The sequence below is a fragment of the Oxyura jamaicensis genome, chromosome Z (genome assembly GCF_011077185.1).
Source record: "Oxyura jamaicensis isolate SHBP4307 breed ruddy duck chromosome Z, BPBGC_Ojam_1.0, whole genome shotgun sequence".
Taxonomy (NCBI): Eukaryota; Metazoa; Chordata; class Aves; order Anseriformes; family Anatidae; genus Oxyura; species Oxyura jamaicensis.
Window position 1 is genome coordinate 62,422,002 of NC_048926.1, and position 20,086 is coordinate 62,442,087.

The following is a 20,086-nucleotide window of genomic DNA, read 5'->3' on the forward strand; positions in this document are numbered from 1 at the left end:
GGCCCGAGGGGAATGGGGCGTGGCTTCGGTGGCGCCGGCGCGCCCGCTGGTGGCGCGCCCGGTGCGGCGCCGCCGTGCTACAGCCCCCGCCGCCAGGCGGGCACGGCCCTACGGGGAGAGGAAAGAAGCGGGCAGCCGCTCAGCGGGTGCGCCCTGCTGGCGGCCCGCTGCCCGCCGCTCCCCTCCGTACCTCCGGGGAAGGTGGAGAGGCGGCGGCGCTGGGGGGCTAGCCGCCTTGGTGCGCTCCTCCCAGCCCCGCGTCGGCCGGCGCAGGCGGGACGGGTCCCTGGCCGCACGGACGTGGACCTTGCGGGGGAACGGATAGGGGAAGGGGATGGAAAGAAAGAGAAAGGTGTTTTTAAGTGGCCGCCGAGGAGCCGTGCGTTATATCTTACCGTAGGGGCAGGCGGGGGACCGCCTGTTTGGAAGTCGTTTGAACGACCGAGCTGCGCCCACCTGATATGATAAAAAAATACATTACCTTCTCTCTTAGTTTTGCCAGTCTTTGTTCTTTTTCTTGTTTCTCAGCTTCTTTAACTTGTTTTTGTTGAATCTTTCGCTGAAGTTTACGTAGATCCTGAAACACGTAACAGAGAAAAAGCCTATTTTATTTCAATGTATTCTGGAATACTTTGCACGTATGCAGCAGTTTGGTTTTTATTTCTTTTGTCACAGGGCAGAGTAAAGTAACACACTAGGTAGCTACTTGCTACAAGCTTCACCTGTCCAAACTAAAATTACACCGTATAGAAAAAAATGCAGTCATTCAACCTGTTTATAAAACCAAAATTTAGTGTGAATACTAACAGTAATACCGGTTCTCCTTTTCACATTGAGATGGGACCTAAATTGACCTTACACCTAATGAAGCCTGCAAGATCTTCAAACAGCTTTTTTTCTTTATACTATCATTACATACAACAATCAGGTCTTGACGTTTTCTTTAGCAATGGAGTCCAGTCAAGCCCAACCATTTTCACATGGAAATAAACAAAACCATCTTATATTTACAAGGAAATACAAGCTTGAATAATCCTAGAACTTAAATGCTGAGGAAAATAATATCATGGTCTGGAATAAAGTTTCATTATGTCTCTTGGGTGTAGACAGATGCTGTTATACGACGTGAATCAAAAACAGATTTAACAGATTTTGAGTAGAACTAGGATATCTAGATTATTTTTTTTTTTAAGTTTTTAGCAGATTACATTACAGAAGAAAGGTAAATTTAAAAAATCGTATGCATGAATGGAGAAATTACATACTCGCTCTTGAAATTTACTAATTTCTGCTGCAGCAATTTTCTTCCTCTCCTCCTTTTTAGTTTCCTCTCTCTTCTCCTTTTCAAGCTTTTCAAGTTCCTCCTTTTCTTTCTTCTGCATGGTATACCTTTCCAACAGTAACTTCATGTGGCACTGGCGCTGGCGTTCTTTTAGTTGCTTTTTCTTCATCTCTTCTTCCAGTTTTAGTTGTGATGCTTGTTCCATTGCAAATGCTATTGCTTTCTGTTTTTTCCATGCTTCAATTGCTTCTTGTTGTCTTTTTCTTTCTTCCTCTGCTTTTTGCTTCTGAGCTTCTTCATGCTGAAGCCATTCTTTCTTGAGCATTCTTTCTGATTTCTCTTTCTTCTTCAAATTTCCTTCTCTCTCTTGCTGCTGCGTTTCCTTCCATTTCTTAATTGACTGCAAGAGAACAGCAGGAGATAAACAAGTTTCTCATAAAAATCTTACACATTCCTGTTGATTGCATATATAAAGATATATGCTCTAAGGATACAAACTGAAGATGGGAATTGGAAATCTATTTAAGGGAAAACTTAAGGCAAAAGACCACTTGTCTGCTTTGTCATAATCAAGTTTTTCTTTCTATTTTATGCATCATACAGGCAGGTTTAAGAATTATGGGTTATAATTTTTTAGGTTATGGCATATTATCTTGAAACAGTTATGAATATTAGTGTAAAACGTTTTTCTCAGTAAAAATGTATTTCAGGTCTTAGTTTTTTTCTACAAAATAGCAATTCCACCCACTGTTTTATAACCCAATTTTTGTGTCAGTACATCTTTTATATGCAGATGGATAGTTTTTGAAGGAATCAATTCTCTACAAGGAACCATAATTATCTACACCAGAAATTGATAGGTGTATTGCTTATACAGTGGGACAGACATTCTCCAGGATGTGGAACAGAGTTGTGTTCTTCTGTTCTTCAAACAGGATCGCTTACCACTCTGGGATTGATATCTAACTTGCTGGACAGCTTCCACTTAGAAGCATTTGTAAAATATGTTGACAATACACAGGCCAGGTCAGTATGTTGCTATGTTTATGCTTACTGATAATTCATTTAAGACAAATATTTTTGGTAAGTGAAGGATGATAAAGAACACTTCAGTTATGTATCAGCAACTGTAAGAGAAATCTACCTAGCACTACCACCAGACAAATACAAAAATACATGTGCGTGTTTTAAAAACAAATATTTTTTCTAAAAGGTACAATTGTCCTAGGAGGGGGGCGTTTTTGTTCATTTTACCTCTTTTTTTCTTTCTTGTAAAATTAGATATTCTCGATACCATTTGTCATGTTGTTCAACTTCTTTTTTTGTTCTTCCACAGAGATACTCAAGGGCTTCATCCATGTAGGACAGCCTTCCTTTGTGCTTTGTCCACACTTTCAGAAAATTTTGATGATCATAATCATCCCAGCCTCCTTGCCTCCCCCCTGTTCGCTGCAGAAATCTTTCAAACTCTACTACTTCTTCAGGTAGATGATTTTCCAGTGTTTTATCAACTGAGATCCTAGCTGATGGCAATTTCAAAACTTTTTCTCTCGTTGAGCTGCTTAACACCCACAGTTCCACTTTTTTCTCAAAAACACTGAGCTCGTTAACAGCAGTTTTTTCATCCTTCAAAAGCTGTTCATATCTAAAAAGGGAACAAACACTGGAGTGTAAGAAGAGAGATCCAGCATTTATTGCTCAGTGAAAATGAATTTTGGAATTGTTCAATGCCACACAAAAGCTATTACTAAAAGATTAAGAACAGAAATGGTAACTAACACAGATGACAGCATAGTTGTAATGATCCCATAATAAAGCACTACACAACTGGAATTAAATTACCCTTTTAGTGGAAGCACACATTTATGGCACACAAACAATTAACTCAGTCCCTTCCTGACACCACTGAAGAGAAGAAAGAGGAAAAAAAATCCACCCACTTAAAAAAAGAAAACATGAGAACAATATAACATGTTCTGCAGCTTTTCTTGGAAAAGCCTCTTCATAGGCAAATAATCATTACATTGAATCAGTGAAGCAGCTATATAAACAGCCCCTCTAAAAGGTTGTATATCAAGATTAAAATCTTGATAGTTTGAGTTTTGATTGACACACAACAGGAATCATGGGCAAAAGAGAAAAATCAAGAGAACAGTTTACTTGATTGTTGCAAAGTTGTCATTGTGTATTATGAAAGCACTTTTTTTGTAGCTGAAGCATGTATAAACATACGTTTGCCTCTGTTCTTCTTTAAAAGCATTGATTGCATTTTCAATTTCTTCCATCATTTCCTTGAGCTTGTCAACAACTAAAAACGATAAAAGAACATACCACCTAAGAAGGTTAGAGTATTTACCAGTAATTCAGCGCTATTCAGAAATGTGGGCACTTGCAGAGAATTCTGGGATACTTTTATTTCAGTGTACAAAAAAAGGCTGCATTTCCATCTCAAACACTCTTACAAGAAAGACTCATTCAAAAGGTGTGATTTCACAATGATTTCGCTAACTGGATGCAAATCCCATATAAATGTTTATTTCAATTGAACAAAAAGTCTCATTCTGGTAATCTTTAACTGATTCACAAAATGAGACAGCCTTATCTTAAGGTAAAGGGCTTCCACTTTTTTCTAACAATGCAGTTAGTGACAATCAAATCTTTGTTTTTTACCAGGCTGTACTAACCATATGTAGCCTACATCTCACTACTTCCTACAAAACTGGGCTTACAAAGAAGCTTCAAAGTGAGACTTCGTATCCTGCACTTAAATGCTTTAATTCTCATTTGGAGGAAGAGAGAGTTGTTTTGCAATGCTAGAAAGATGCTTCAGAACCTGAGTGTTTTAAACCAGTACAACATCTCTATGAACACATATTGAACACACGGTTGAACTAACCTGGCTCTAAAAAAATAATAAATTGATACCATTATATCATCTAAAACTTTTAGCTCAGCTTTCATGTTTTGTTCTGTTACCTTTGCTAACAGTTTAAGAAAGAAGATAATACATTTACAGTTTAAGAAAGAATACATTTTTTATAGAATAGACACTGAATATGTGAAATGACATGCATTTTGTCTAGCATCATAAAGCTAGTAGCAGAGCTTAAGCCTGAGCTCCAGATGGTAGATACTAAAGGAACCATTATTCTGTGACACTGTTTCCCAAGAAGTTCAAAACAACTGAACAACTTGTCTCAGCATCTTGCACGGAATATTCCAACTTACACTTCAAGCTAGGTGACTTGTGGGTGACTAGGAATCAGTTCCATGTAGACCGTACACTGTGACTGCTTACTGGATGAAAGGGAGCTATATCTACAGTACTGACTTTGTTTTGCATAACATAAAGAGTTGCACATAGAAAATACTTGACTCTCAACATCCTGAAGAAACAAACCCATGCCACTTCTAGTAGCGAACAAGTTTATCTGTTCCCACAGAGAAATGCAAGAGGTTTTACCCTTTCTTGTATTTCTCCCTTCTTACAATCTCCTTCCCAGATTCCTGGAAGGGCAGACAGACTACAGAAGGAGTATCTCAAGTCTGCAGGAGAGTCACAAGCACAACTATCCAAGAAACCTGTCTATAAACAAAATTGTTTTAAAATCTGTCAGCATGACTTACATTCTGATGTATGCTTCACATCTTCCAAGTGTTGCTGAAGCTTCTTCACATTATTACGTATTTTTGATAGCTGCTGCAGGATTTTAGTTTCTGTTAAACAAAATAAGGTGATGATAGCTCTAACAATGTATTTGTGCCTTTAATTCCATAGAAAACAATAAGCAATGAAGTGTCTAAACTGGGAATTTCATCTAATAAAAAACAGAAATTCTGTTTAATCATATGAAACTGCTGTAATACAAAGCATCTTAACATATCTACCTGCATGTAGCTGAGTGCATGTGCGGTGTATCTTCCCACACAGCATCATATTTTAAAATTAGTAGTTGCCATTTCAAAAGGTCTCAGCGGTATAGTCACGTCGAGATTAATTCAGTTTTCTCGAACCTTTTATGAGGTCACTGGAGTTTGGAGAACAATATTGCCTGTACAGATAGCAGCTCTAGAGTTTTGAATGGGCTGTGACCTAGGCCTCAAAACACTCAGCAATGGAGAAATAACAGACTTTAAAAGCACATGTGAATTCACTACTTCAACTTGATTTATATATTTTTCATGTTAACTAAAGTAGAATTAATGTTTTCAGGAACTCCAAGCATGCACATGCTTATAACCACTTGGTTCCTCACAAGTTTATAAATACAGTATTGATTAGAATGAAGTTCTGGGTACATCTAAGGTACGAAGGAGTCTAGAGACTCTGTCTTCTAAAAGGATTAGTTTAAGAAAGAAATAACAGAGACCAAGACCCAAATGTAACAAAACAGAGCTATGACATGACCCTCTTAGTTCAAACTAAGACTATTTAAAGTGTAAAAGCTTACAGATTGTGCTCACAGACCTGAACACAGCAGCACAGAAAATGATAAGCCTGGGGTTCTAGTACACATCCTACAAGACTCTACCATTCCTTCACATCTCACATTTAGTACCTTACACCTCTCCTCTTGGTCTTTTGGTCTTTTTAAAAAATAAAAAAATAAAAAAAAAATCTTGCAACAGTATATCCTAGTACATCCACCCATACTTTTGTGCTTCTTCTCTACACCAGGAAAAAACTTTCTGGGCATTCCGCAGAAATATTTACATTTTTAATGATTTTAAGATGTAAAAAATATGTTAGGATTCCTCAATTAAAAGACCCACATTAAAACATACATATTTCTGAGGTATTTTTAGCTGTCTCCCTGAGTCCTTTCCCCTTCCTTCAACTTATTTTTTTTTCATCTTTTGTATGAAAAGGCCAAGCATGATTTATTTTATTACTGAGGTACTGTATCCAGGCAGTCACTTTTGTCCTGTTTAATTAGTCTGGCAGTAGAACTGATAATAGAGGACAGACTGTGTATTATCTCACTGCTCCATTTGCACTATGAACATCCATTATCTCAGAAGTTGAAAAATGCAGGCACAGAACTGAAGTTTTCAAAAGCCTATTTACAGACAGTAATCAGTGTGGGAAAAACTTCTTTTATGCTAAGTACCTATTTATAGTACCTAGCTAGACGACATTACATTTTGCAGTACACATACCAAATTGCTTCTAAGTTTCTAAAACAGAAAATTTCCACCAAAGTTTTTTTTTGTGAGTAGTATCTGCTACAGTCAAGATTAAAACAAAAAGGTAACACAAAAGACCCAAAATGCTTATGCTTCTGGATTTTGCAAGTGAATTGGGGAATTCTTCCTTTTAAATGAAATACTTCCTTATAAGTGAAACACATAGTGAAATACCATACTCTTACAAGAATCTACCACCCTTCCACACTATTCTCTGTGTATTGCTGACTGATAAACCATTTAAGCAAACAACTGTAGAGTAAAAATAAGTAAACAAACAGGAGGGAAAAAAATGAAAATAGGGAAACCCACTTACTTTCAGTTTTCCTGTTGACAGTCATTTTATGTTCCAGTTCTTCTAGCATGCTGTATTCTACCCTGGAATCACTCTTCCTATTGTAAAGATGTCCATTTTTGTCCTTTTCGATATTTGTAAGCCTGGAAAACAAGGTTGCCACACTGAGCAAGCCACAAATACTTATCAAAGCACATGATTTTCCATGATTAGTATCCAGCTGATGCTGTGTCAGCAGGACCATCTTAGATATTACACAAGTCACTGGTTTGCTGCTATAGCTGATTTCAAGGAAAACCTTTCTGTAGTTACAAGACTAAGCACTGAAGTAACCCAAGAACTTGAACAAGATACAGATGTTAAAGAAGAAATTATCTCACAGACAAGCAGTGCTTCACACACTGAAACAGCATGAAATTTTATCTGTATGATGCTCACTTACCAAGCAGCCTTATGAGAATTTTCATTGGAAAGCACTGAGGGAACACAGGCTGTATTACTGCAATTGCACACACAGATGGAGCCCCAGCACAGACAAATCAAGTACATTCCCTCAGGGTTACACTGACAGTAGTGCTACTGCAAGTGAAGATTTGAATTCAGAAGTTAATTACTATCGGCATATCTCAAGATACTAATGCTGCTACCTTACTGACTATAGTTTAGTATAATACACAGATCTACAGGTGACTTCTGCTTCCTCACTCTGGTCAGAAGCCTTAGAATACACCTCGCAGTAGGATTTCTTTGCCTTACTGCATCTAGGCAGTCTACTAGAGTTTGACCTAGAGAACCATAGATGCAAAAGAACTGCCAATACTGTAGCCTTGAGCATATCTGTGTAGGTCTGTGTCACCATGCTAAGAGATCAGAGCAGCACAACACTGGTGCCATCCAGAATAGAGACATGGTGATTCCCAATGTTAAGCAGCACGACTGACAACTCATAATACCCTGTCTCTCAGTCAGAGGTTGGTTCTACAATAGGCTATTGCTGCTATATAGTTCAATCCTCTACATGAAAATGCCTTCATAATTTAAATGCTTTGCTGTTCATTGAAGTTCACAGAACCAACCTGAGTAACAAAATCTCAGACAGTGCACTAGAAGCCTTAAGAGCACAACTACAGAAGGACAATTTGCCATAGTTAAATGGCATCCAAACTGCCTCATTTAAAGCTTCTCAGGAATCTCTACATTACCCAGCAGTCAACTTTCGAGACATTACCCAGGATCCAGAACTAAGAGGAGCTAATTCGGTCAGAGTATAATGCTGCCATGAGACTTCAGTGTCACAGTTCATTCAGGATTCCTAACTACAAACCTGTCTCCTTGAGCCTGCTGGCTAAGCCAGCTCTTTTTCATAAAGCTCATTTGTGCATGCAGAAACCTCACTGTTCTTTCAACTACCTGTATAGTCATTAAAGCCATTACTCAAGATGTGGGGAAACACATTTAAATCACGTCTGTGCTTGAGCTGTCTTGAACTCCCGTATTCCAAAGCAATGGCCTAGATAATCTAGAAGTGCTCTCAATCTTCTCTGAGGAAGCTGTTGCAATGCTGCTACAATTTTCATTTTGTTGGTATCTTTTATAGGCTTTGGTTCATTAGAAAGGTAACAACATCTGAGTAGGAAAACTAAGAACGCGGTAATGCCACATGCACTGAACAGCTGAGTAGGAAAACTGGGAACTAGGTAACGCCATGCACACCTTCATTCTTGCATTTTCAACTGGTGCAACAGCAAACTAAAGAAAATGACTGAAGTCCTGACAGTAGGTAGAAAAACAGGTGACTTTGAAGCTCATGACCCTATCATAAACAACCACTACAACTGTAATAATCTACCTGAAGTCCTGAAAAAAATGAAAACTTTGCCTAAAGTGTCATTACCGTGAGTTCTTACCTTGAACTTTGAGTTACATTATCTCCAGAACAGCATGAAAATACAGTTATGATTGTCTTTTACTTACTGAGTTCTTAGCTTTTCTGCTATTCTTACAAATTCTGCTTTCTTAGCATGTTCTGCTTTCATCTTCCAGTTCTGACGCTGTTGACCAGAACCTCCAGTACTGAAATAGCTGTCATTCTGTACATAACAAAAATGAGTATTATTCAAAAACAGTATTTGGTTTTTAAACACTCCTAGGTTATTTTTAAGTGAACAACACCACAGTGCAGAGATAAACAAAAGCACTACTTCCATTTTACACTACAGTAATTCAAATAATTTTAAGTCACACGGGTATAAAATTGAAGTGATGGTAAGCTGATGAGTGTATATAAAAGTGCGTTCTTCAAAGGAAAAATGGAAAGAATGCAACATCAACTCACTTAAATGGATGCTGCTGATCACGCTACATACCACACTAAACCAAGATGGTCGGTATTTGAAGATTTGGAGGTAACTCACTACCTGACTATATAATCTAATGTTATCTACATGTAATCTACATTAGGCAGATTACCCCGTTTCCTATTGTTCAAGGAAAGCGCTTACTTAACTTGTGAAATCCGCTCAAAATGCCCTGCAAACTGTTAACTCTTGCTCACAGCAACCCCTCACAGTCCGAAGACACCACATGCAGGGGCTACTGATAAACACGGGCTACGAAGCTGCACGCCGGGAGCCTACTACCCGAGGTCGGCCTGGCAAACCAGCAGCTCCTGCCCGCTTCAGCCCCCTCCCCGCGGCCAGGCCTTTACCTGCTGCCCGCCGGCCGCCGCTGCCACGGCCGTTGCCAGCGCAGCCATGTTGGCCCCGGGCAGCCGCCGCCGCCCGCCCCGCCCCGCCGGGAGATGGAGGCGGGCGGGGAGCCTGGCAGCCCCCGCGTTTCTCTGTCTGTCTGCGAGGGTGTACGTCCCTCTGTCCGGGCTCCCTGGGGTAGGAGTGCCTGGCGTTGCTAGTTACCGTAGCAATAAAGGCTGGCCGCCGTAGGGCGTCCCTGGAGTCGTTTCTACCCACGCTGCCTGAGGGGACAGTGAAAAGAGTTCAGTTAACAACAGCCACAACAGCGACGACGACAATAATAAATAATACTTCGGGACCAGAATCCTGTCTGTTTACATGGTTCCGCGGTGGCCATCTTTCAAGGCCACTTGGCCAGCTCTCTCACTTTATAGGAAGCGGAGTGACATGGCAGAGGACTCAGTGGTTCTGACACAGACCTGGCTCCTTAGGGAATGGTGGTCACCAAAGTCCCAAAGCCTGCAAGTGATGTGAAAGGGAAATCTGACCTGAGAAAAGAGCCCGAGTCCTGAAATCCTGGGATTTCAAAAGAAGGTGGTGGTTATGGTTCAAAGGGCCTTCAGTGCCTTGGCAGAAGCAGACAGTGTCTATGTTAGGCTCCCAGCCACCCTGCGCTTTTGGGTGAGAAAGTTGTAATCCGGAGTGCCCATGACCTTCCAAGCCTTGCAGGCATATACTCAAGGTGATGACAATGCGGAAAAGACAACAGACTCCAAAGGCCCCAGACTATCTGACCAATGCCATTTAACTCCCCTGAGCTCGTTTGAAGAGCTGAAGCCACAGACCTAATGTCACAAGCAGGCTTCTCTTCAGAGCAATGTACTCAGTGTCCAGTAACCAAAGCTGACCTGAGGTGTGTACGCATCTAGGGATGTGCTATCAGAGAGCTATCAAATGCAGAGCAGCAAGTGATGCTTGCTGTATGGTGTCACCATATCCTGCTTTTCCCTCAGGCTGGTTTTAACTGGGAAGAGCCGTGTATGGTTGCAATTTGGCTACGACTGATTCACCGCCTTGGATGTTTGATTAAAAACAGTCTTTTTCTTACTCTTTCAAACTCATGGAGCATGCTTATTACTGGCTCAGGTTTTATTTATGTCAGGATTTAGGGTTTTGTATTGATTACTTCCTTCAGGAAGACCAGACTACATCCTCATTATCCTGGCAGGAAATAAAGAAATAAATAAATGTATTCAATACATTTTTGAACTCTCAAGATTTTGTTTTTCACTCACATATACCAATCAAACTTTTAAGGAGTTGCTAATTAACATTTCTGCAGAATAGAAATAATCTATTCATGCAGTGGCTTTGCTAGCTAAAAAGATTTTATGATCTGGTGTTTTCCCAGCTGTAGAACACAAAAGCATTCACAGATGCTAACCAAATGGCCTAAGCTGAAGACATTTTATTGCCTAATTGATGTTTTTAAAAGCACTTTCCTGATATATTTTTCCTTTTTATATTTTATGACTATGCTTACATTTGATTTCTTTGTATTTGCTGAATAGAAATTAACAAGTAAAGTAGAACATTTCAAAACCTGAAAATATTCATCAGCATAAATTAAAGCAGATTGTTCTCACAGATTGCTACCTGAAATGGCTTATAGAAGTGTTCTTTCCACAGCAGTGTTTCAAACTCTTCTTTGTCTTGCCCTCCATTATCTGATGTAAGAGAAGGAAGTGTATCTTCTAGAACTTGTTTTTATTTGTTTTTCTTTGGTGAACCCTCTTAAAGTATCGGATATTAGGATCAGCAAACTGATAACTGCTTAGGGATTATGCTAGAGTATTCTGCAAGCAGTTTTATTAAAATGGCTTTAGTCGTAGTGTAATTCAACAACTTCAGTAAGTCACCAGTTTCCAAAAGGTGAATCAATATTAATGTAGACCACGGTCTCCCCTCGGCCTCCTCTTCTCCAGGCTGAACAGGCCCAGTGACCTCAGCCGCTCCTCATGTCTTCCCCTCTAGGCTCTTTACCATCTTCGTCGCCCTCCTCTGGACACTCTCTAACTGTTTCATGTCCTTTTTGTACTGTGGTGCCCAGAACTGCACACAGTACTCGAGGTGAGGCCGCACCAGTGCAGAGTAGAGTGGGACAATCACTTCCCTCGACCGACTAGCAATGCCGTGCTTGATGCACCCCAGGATATGGTTGGCCCTCCTGGCTGCCAAGGCTTTTGTTAAACTTCATCTGGTTGGTGATCACCCAGCTCTCTAGTCTGTCCAAATCTCTTTGCAAGGCCTTTCCACCCTCAGCTGAGTCTACAACTCCTCCAAGTTTGGTGTCGTTGGCAAATTTGCTCAAAACACCTTCTAGTCCTACATCCAAATCATTTATAAAAACATTGAAGAGGACTGGCCCTAAAATGGAGCCTTGAGGGACCCCACTAGTGACCATCCACCAGCCTGATGTGGTCCCATTACCACAACCCTTTGAACCCTGCCCGTCAGCCAATTGCTCACCCATCATATGATGTTTTTGTTAAACTGTGTGTTGGACACTTTGTCCAGTAGGATCCTATGGGAAACCGTGTCAAAAGCCTTGCTGAAGTCCAGAAAGATCACATCAGCTGGTTTCCCTTGGTTGACTAGATGGGTGATCTTATCATAAAAGGAAATCAAATTTGTTAGGCAAGACCTACCCCTCATGAACCCATGTTGGCTGGGACCAATGACTGTATTGTCCCCCAGGTGCACTTCAATAACTTTAAGAATCATCTCCATAATTTTACCAGGCAGTGATGTGAGACTGACAGGCCTGTAATTGCTAGGGTCTTGTTTCTTACCCTTCTTGAAAATTGGTGCATTTGCCAGCTTCCAGTCTACCGGGATTCCCAAGATTGTTGAAAAATAATTGAGAGAGGTCCCGCGATGACATCAGCCAGCTCTTTAAGCACCCTGGGATGAATTCCATCCAGACCCATAGATTTGTATGGATCCAGGTGTAGCAGCAAATCACGCACATGTTCAGGGTTGGTTGGGAGTTTGTCATCCCCACCATCATGGTCCTCCAGCTCTGGACACTCTGGATCCCGAAGCCCATCATCAGTGTTGAAGACAGAGGCAAAGAAGGCATTAAATGTCTCTGCTTTGCCTATGTCATTGTCTGTGAGGAGACCTTCACCGTCAAGTAGCAGACCTCTGTTTTCTTTGATTCTCCTTTTTCTGTCCACATATCTAAAAAAAACTTTTTTATTGTCTCCCACAGACATGGCCAGCTTCAACTCTAGTTTGGCTTTGGCCACACAATTTTTCTCCCTACAAACACAAACAGCATCCCTGTATTCCTTCCTTGTTGCCTGACTCTTCCAGCAGCCGTACACTTTCTTTTTTCAGCTAAAATCCAGTAGAAAATCCCTGGTCAGCCAGGCTGGCCTTCTGCCCCACCTGCCTGACTTCGGATATTTTGGAATTGCCTGATCTTGTGCTTTTAGGAGGCAGTGCTTAAAGATTGACCAGCACTGAGGGATGCCAATGCCTTCAAAAGCACTTTCCCAGGGGACCTTGTTGACTAGTTCCCTGAGCAGCCTGAAGTCTGCTTTCCCTATATCCAGGGCTGAAGTTTGGTGGCAGTTTTCCTTCTGTCACCATAAATTCTAAACTCAGCCACTTCATGGTCACTATGACTGAGACAGCTGACAATTGCCACATCTCCCACAAGACCCTCTCTGTTCTCCAGCAACAGATCTAGCTGGACACCTTTCCTAGTTGGCTCCCTCAGCACCTGCACCAATCAGTTATCATATAGGTGCTTTATGAACCTCCTGGACTTGCTCGTGTCAGTGGTGATCCCAGTTGACATCTGGCAAGTTGAAATCCCCCATAAGGACAAGGGGAGTTGATCTTGAGGCATCTTAGTTCTGCAAAGAATAAGTCATCGGTGCTGTACAAGATGCAATTCCTCAAGACCAGCAGGATGGATGCTGGCCAAAGGACTTGGACAGCCATGGGCTCATGCTGGGAAGTGGGAGACGGGAAGAGGACAAGAGATATGCCTTCTGTGTTGGCATATGCATTCAATGCAATCATCGTATGCACCACAAGACACTCCCTTCTGACTTTCCTCCACTGTAGAGACAACGCTGGAAGGTCTTCCTTAGAGGAGGTAGCTCTTTGGTTTTCAAACAAACAAACAAAAAAGCAGAAGAATAGAAAAGTATCAGGGCATTTATTTGATGTAGAAGAGTTCAATATGCATGATTCCTGATGCTTCCATTGTGAGGTGGAAGTAGACTGGAACCACAAACCAGGCTGGGTGCCCCCCTGCACGCTGTTGGGTAGGTCCCCGAGGAGCCCTGCATGCATGAGCCTGCCAGGAGATGCCATTTGCAGGCCCTGCAGCTGTGCCACCCCTGGATGCTGGGTTGGGCCCCACAGGTCCTGGTCCTCTCCTCTCAGCTGAGGGGCTGTGGCTGGTGAGTTGTCCGCGCGAGTTGTAGCGCTGCTGCAGGGATCTGCTGCGCACCCTTTCTCTGGCTGCATTCCTGCTGGGGCAGGCAGATGAGCCAGTCCTGACGAGCCAGAATTTTGAAGAGCCCAAAGGCAGCTCTACTGAAGACTGAGGCAGTGAGCTTGCTCTGCACCCTCTTTGGTGACTCTTGTACTCCACCATTTCATGGTCACTGCAGCCAAAACAGATGTTGACCTTCACATTCACAATAAGCACCTCCTTGGTGAGAACAAGATACAGCATGGCACCTCTCCTCATTGGCTCCTCTATCGCTTGAGCAAAGAAGTTACCATCAACACATACCAGGAATCTCTTGGATTGTGTTATCTTTCCAATATATATAGGGATGGTCAAAAACTCCCATGACCACCAGAGCTTCTGAAAGGAAGGCTGCTTCTATCTGTCTGTAGAGGACCTCAACCGCTTGGATTTCCAGGTCAAGTGACCTGTAGCAGACCCCCACTATAAGGTCACCTGTCCCTGCTTACCTGCTAATCCTAACCCAACAGCTTTCTGCTGGCTCCTCATGTGCTCTTGCTTAAGGGAGTGGAGGTGGGTAGGTGGCTTACATATTCCAGAGCTTTGCACAACCTCTTCCAGTCCTAAGTCAACTTGACAATCCAAAAGTGTCTCCTGATCACTGGCTCACAGAGCCACAGAGAGGCTGAGCTTGGAAGGGGCCTCTGGAGATCATGTAGTCCAGCCCGTTCCTCAAGCAGGGCCTCCTGGAGCAGGTTGCCCAGGACCCTGTCAGGGTGATATTCTGAAGTTCTCCAAGGATGGAGATGCTGCCACCCCTCTGGGCAACCTGTTCAGGTACTTGGTCACTCAGGCTGGGGTGCACAGCAGGGATGGGGCTGTCAGCACAGCCTGCATTGCTGGCTGCTGCACGAGATGCAGTTCCTCAAGACCAGCAGGATGGATGCTGGCCAAAGGACTTGGACAGCCATGGGCTCATGCTGAGAAGTGGGAGACTGGAAGAGGACAAGAGATATGCCTTCTGTGTTGGCATATGCATTCAATGCAATCATAGTATGCACCACAAGACGCTCCCTTCTGGCTTTCCTCCACTGTAGAGACAACGCTGGAAGGTCTTCCTTAGAGGAGGTAGCTCTGGTTTTCAAACAAACAAACAAAAAAGCAGAAGAACAGAAAAGTATCAGGGCATTTATTCGATGTAGAAGAGTTCAATATGCATGATTCCTGATGCTTCCATTGCGAGGTGGAAGAAGACTGGAACCACAGACCAGGCCGGGCGCCCCCCTGCACGCCGTCGGGTAGGTCCCCGAGGAGCCCTGCGTGCATGAGCCTGCCGGGAGGTGCCATTTGCAGGCCCCGCAGCTGTGCCACCCCTGGGTGCTGGGTTGGGCCCCACAGGTCCTGGTCCTCTCCTCCCAGCTGAGGGGCTGTGGCTGGTGGGTCGTCCTCGTGAATTGTAGCGCTGCTGCGGGGATCTGCTGCGCACCCTTTCTCTGGCTGTGTTCCTCCTGCGATGGGCAGATGAGGTGATCCTGTGCTCCCCATGGTCTTCTGGCACCCTGTGCACCACCCGCTCAATTGGCCGCCTGCAGAGTGGGCAGGTGGTGCTCTCTCTGCCCCAGCGCCGGATGCAGGTGGAGCAGAAGCGGTGGAAGCACCGGGCCACGTAGGCTGCGTCTGTGATTGTATCGAGGCAGATGGGGCACAGGTAGTCTGCCGCTTCCTCGGCTGGCCCTGCCTGCTGCAGCTGGCTGCTGCTGCCCCTCACAGCAGGGCTGCTCTCCTCCAGGCGTTCCTCAGCACCTGATGCCATGTCCTGCCAAGAGAGCCGTGCCGAGTGGCCGAGCGTTCTTTGTGCTACCAGTGGGAAAGCAAGGAGAGCCCAAGAACGCGGTGGGAGAGGGGTGGCAAGGGCTTCCCAGGGGTTTCCTGGTGGGCTCCTGAGAAGCCACGATGGCAGCTTTTGTTGCAGCCTTGGGCAAAAGGCCCTGGGCAGGGGGAGCACGTGTGGCTCATGGTGGTGTGGCTCCAGCTGGGGCTTGGCAGGAGCTGGGGCAGGGCAGACTCAAGTGAGTGGGGCAGGATGGGATGTGCATCTGCACCCCATTGAATGTGTGAGGCAGAAGAGGAGGAAGGGCAGGAAGGGAAGCCCTGATATCATCCTCACTTGCTCAGTGCTCATGCCCAAGGTGGGCTCTGGCATCCTGTCAGCAAGTGCAGGGGGAAGAGCTGGCATGCCCAGGACCTCGGAGTCCCAAGGCTCCATCCCAAACAAAGCCGGAATTACCCAGGGTACCTGAAGGAGGTGGTCAGGAAAGGCACAGCAATGCACTGGGAGCCTTCAGAACTTCTCACAGCCCCAGCACACTCCTTGTTCCCACAGCCACGGGACAGTCGCTCTGTGGGACCGCTCTCCGCAAAGCCAACAGTTGGTCAGCACGCCCACAGTCCTGCTCGAGCCTGCACAACTTGAGTGTGTGTGCCTGCACGAGCCCTGGACGAAGTGAGTGAGGACAGAGCCTGCGGCCTCTGCCATATACAGAGGTCACACGCAGTCACAGTCAGCGCTGGTGACATCACAGGGGGGCTCTGCAGCCTGTGGTCTCTGCCTGCCAAAGCTGCACCGGTCTCTCACCACAGGGCCCAACAGGGCTGAAGATGAGAGAGTTGCGGAGAGGATGGCAATGTCCTGTGAGGCAGGCTTTCCCTCTTTGGGGCGTTTGCCATCCTTGCTGGTGGGCAGCTTCAGCGGGCAGCCTCAGAGCCCCCTGTGATGTCACCGCTTAGTTTGATGTTTGAAGTACGACGGGGAACCCTTGATTTCAGTGACATCTTTGCTTGATAAAAGCTTTCAAGATTTTACACCCCCTTCCTGCCCCCTTTTTCCAAGAAGGAGGAAAATAGTTTTGTTTACTGCCCTTCTATTAGTTATTAAGCACGAAAAATACATCGAAGGAATAGTACAGTTTTATGCTCTCTCTTTAGGGTGAGTGAGATGCAATACCTGCAGTGGAGAAGAAGATTTGAGTGGTGGAGGTATTCAGGCCAAAAGTTTTGGGTGTACAATGCTGCAGTGTTGTGGCTGTTGGCATGAGATGCCTCGTCCGTACTTTTCTGTGTGGTTAAGCAATTGTTTCTCTTGCTGAAATACCGCAAAACTGTACATGCTCAGCACTTCTGAAGAACTTTTGGCTGGCCTACTCCTGCCAGAGGGCTAGTGTCTGGGCATGGCAATGGTCAGGTTTAGGGAATCCAAAGCAAACTGTGCATTGTCTCTGTCTCCTCCAAACCATGTCTGTGCCCAGCTAAACCTGATGGCAAGATCTGGTGAAGGGATCTTTAGAAAAGTCAGGAACTGCTTAGGCGGGACTGGCAGCTGATTAAGGTAAAAATCTAGTAAAAATTAACAGAAAATAAAACTACTTTGAAACCTGACAATTCTCCTAGTAAATGCATAGGAGTTAAACAGTACTGAAAACCATAATTCCTACCAGCATGTCATAAATTATGTTCAGCCAAGAAGAATTGTCATGAAATTACAAGCTGCTTTGGTTAATCTGTTCAGTGCACTGTCACTGATGCAACTGTTGTAGAGGCTCAAACACAAGCATAAACAGGGTTTATGCAGCTGCCAGTGTCTTCATGTGGTTATCTGAATCCTCTGTATATGCTGGAATGTACGTCTCTTAGTGTACACAATACGACAGCATTTCACATCTCAGCAGAATAGGCCACATCCTGAGATTTTTCACACAGCCTCTCTCTGGGCAAAATCTGATTGAAAACCACAAAACTGTTTATGAATGTGGACATACAACATCCTGTTTGCAGAAAATGTTTGCATTGCTCTGGCAGCTGTGGATAGCAGTGACAGACCTCAGTCTTGCATACAGAAAAGTCTGCAGAGAGATCTTGAATGCTATCACTCTCATAACTGTAAGCAGAAGGCATCTGAACTGAGATTAGGATTTCAGAGAATTGGGTTCGCTTCCTCGCTTTGCCACATATTTCCTGTGTGAGCTTGGGCAAGCACGTTTGTTCTGAGAAAAAGAAAAAAGAAAAAAGAAAAAAAAAAAAAGGCCATAACAGGCCTTGCTATCTTGCCAGGAGAGGGCTGAAAAAATAACCACTTCAAAAAGTAGAGGTATCCTGGCCTGGATTTGATCTGAAAAGGGCTGCAATCTTACCTATCACAGACAGAACCCACTTCACCTTCAGTTATTTCTGGCACTGGTGACAACTTCGATATCGTTAACTGCGTGGTCTCTTTGACGTAGGTGTCATCTGAGGGGACCTTTTAACTTGCTGCAGCCCCAAGAACGGACACTTGATGCAGTGAGGGAAGACATGGCAGTACACAGAGAAAAAATAAAGCTGTTAACATTTAAAGGAACTGTCTACACATAGAACAAAAAAGTCCAAACAACTGAAAAAAAACACATGTTAATCTGGAAGATGCAGTGCTGGCCATCAATGCATTGATCACAGCCCCACTGCTGTATGGAAGGAGCCTCATCTCTCAGTATTAATTGACCAATATCTCCTATTTTCCCCAAATCCTTCAAGCCAAAGGACAGCACAATAACACTATATTTCCATCCATGCGATCCATGGGGAAACCACCTATCTTACCAGGAGGCATCAACACACACTCATTAGGTGTGGACCCCCAGAAAAAAGACTTGCCTGTGTAGATGTTTCTTTCCAGGTGAACTCAGTGGGGTTTTTTTGTTTGTTTGCTTGTTTGCTTGTCTGCTGTTTGGTTTTTTTTTGTTGGTTTCTCCAGGTCCTCAACAAGAATGCTGTAGGGCAGTTGTAAAGCACCAAGCAGAAAAGACAGGCTTTTTTAGACAAGTAATACCAACACTGGAAGTAATTTAAACAAGAAAGGGTACACTAATGATCAGAGGAAATTAAAGTCTCTTGTGGGTACAAATATCCACGTGTATAAGGGTCCATAAAATCGTCTAGGTGTCATGAACTAGAAAAGCACCAAGTCACTGGTAACGGCATGGGTTTTCCTTGTATTTTTATTAAAAAAGAAAAAAAAAAAAAAAAAGAAGAAGAAGAAAAAAAAAAAGAGTTAATTCTAGCCTAATGTGATAGCATAGTCTCGTACTCAGTGGTCAGAATTAGACCAGCTCTGAGCATCAGACAGAATATGAAAAAATGCAAACATAAGTGCAGCGGTGCTGTAATAACGCATCCTGTGAGGGGATAAGCAGGGTGCCGAGGACACCAGCAGTAAGTGCAGCAGCGCAGATACCGGCTAGGATGGTGCAGTTCTGCACAGCAGTCTGCTTTCAGGCTGCGTTTCATCGCTTTTGCTTTTGTCCACCAGGTGTCATCTGAGAAGTACCTGATAGCTGCTGAAGTCAAGGCCGTAATATTTTCTTTCCAGAAACCAACAGCAGCTCTTCAGTGTCTGTAAGTAACATAGACAGCCCTGTGGCAGCCTGCATCCCTCTTAACAGAATGATCTGATCTGGCCCTGTACTGGTGTCATCTGCTCACATTCATCTGATGGGCACAGAGCGGTCGTCATCTCTCCTGTTGAGAGCTGTCTTGGAGAGCTAGCAGTGAGGTGGCCCAGGCACACTGAGGGTTGCTGCTCTGTAGCTGCAGCTCAGTGTCACTGTCCTCCAGTACCATAGAATCATAGAATCTTAGCATGGCTTGGGTTGGAAAGGACCTTCAAGACATCAAATTCCAACCCCCCTGCCACAGGCAGGGACACATCTCACTGGACCATGGTGCTCAAGTCTCCATCCAACGTTGCCTTCTCCTGCCAGAGGTGGAGGAGCTCCAGGCTAGACAGTTGTACAGATACAGCTGTATAGAAGATCCCCTTTTTTGATCCCCAGACAAATACATATTCTACTCATCCTAATTCATATTCGTGTAAATCTGTGTTTTAGGTAGAAAAGACTTAGTGTGGTAGTACAACAGCAAGCAGTGGTAGCTTGGCTTTCACATTTCATTCTGTGCAGAAGGACTCTGAAAAGAGAACAGGATGCAGAGAGAGGCCTGGTCAAAGGTTAGTTTTAGTAAATGTTTCTAGATATAGGATATAGATGGTAGGGAAGGGAAGGGAAGGGAAGGGAAGGGAAGGGAAGGGAAGGGAAGGGAAGGGAAGG

General features: G+C 43.9%; 2 protein-coding genes and 1 long non-coding RNA gene across 3 annotated transcripts in view; 1 reads left to right on the forward strand and 2 right to left on the reverse strand.

Annotated features, from left to right (window-relative positions):
* PGGT1B (protein geranylgeranyltransferase type I subunit beta) overlaps positions 1-1,315 on the reverse strand; it is a 40,159-nt gene extending 38,844 nt beyond the window's left edge. Inside the window, 1 exon segment of the mRNA XM_035310276.1 lies at positions 1,304-1,315. The gene's annotated coding sequence lies outside the window, so the exon portion shown is untranslated.
* Positions 1-9,624, reverse strand: CCDC112 (coiled-coil domain containing 112). The gene is made up of 10 exons (XM_035310275.1): positions 9,472-9,624; positions 8,739-8,854; positions 6,786-6,907; positions 4,910-4,999; positions 3,515-3,590; positions 2,537-2,927; positions 1,266-1,682; positions 482-577; positions 191-306; positions 1-108 (listed from the first exon to the last, which is right to left on the reverse strand). Exons 1-10 carry the CDS (start codon positions 9,517-9,519, stop codon positions 78-80), a joined length of 1,503 nt encoding a protein of 500 aa, XP_035166166.1. The 5' UTR covers positions 9,520-9,624; the 3' UTR covers positions 1-77.
* LOC118156315 overlaps positions 8,726-20,086 on the forward strand; it is a 20,640-nt gene continuing 9,279 nt past the window's right edge. Inside the window, exons 1-2 of the long non-coding RNA XR_004746224.1 lie at positions 8,726-8,856; positions 15,620-15,624. This is a non-coding gene — a long non-coding RNA (uncharacterized LOC118156315). The remainder of the gene's footprint in view (positions 8,857-15,619; positions 15,625-20,086) is intronic.

Excerpts from the sequence above, each read along its gene's own strand:
- CCDC112 (XM_035310275.1), bottom strand. The coding sequence starts at position 9,519 with ATGGCTGCGCTGGCAACGGCCGTGGCAGCGGCGGCCGGCGGGCAGCAG. Across the intron at positions 8,855-9,471 it reads CGGCGGCCGGCGGGCAGCAG|AATGACAGCTATTTCAGTAC; the intron begins GTAAAGGCCTGG and ends TGTTATGTACAG. Across the intron at positions 1,683-2,536 it reads TACAAGAAAGAAAAAAAGAG|TCAATTAAGAAATGGAAGGA; the intron begins GTAAAATGAACA and ends GTTCTCTTGCAG.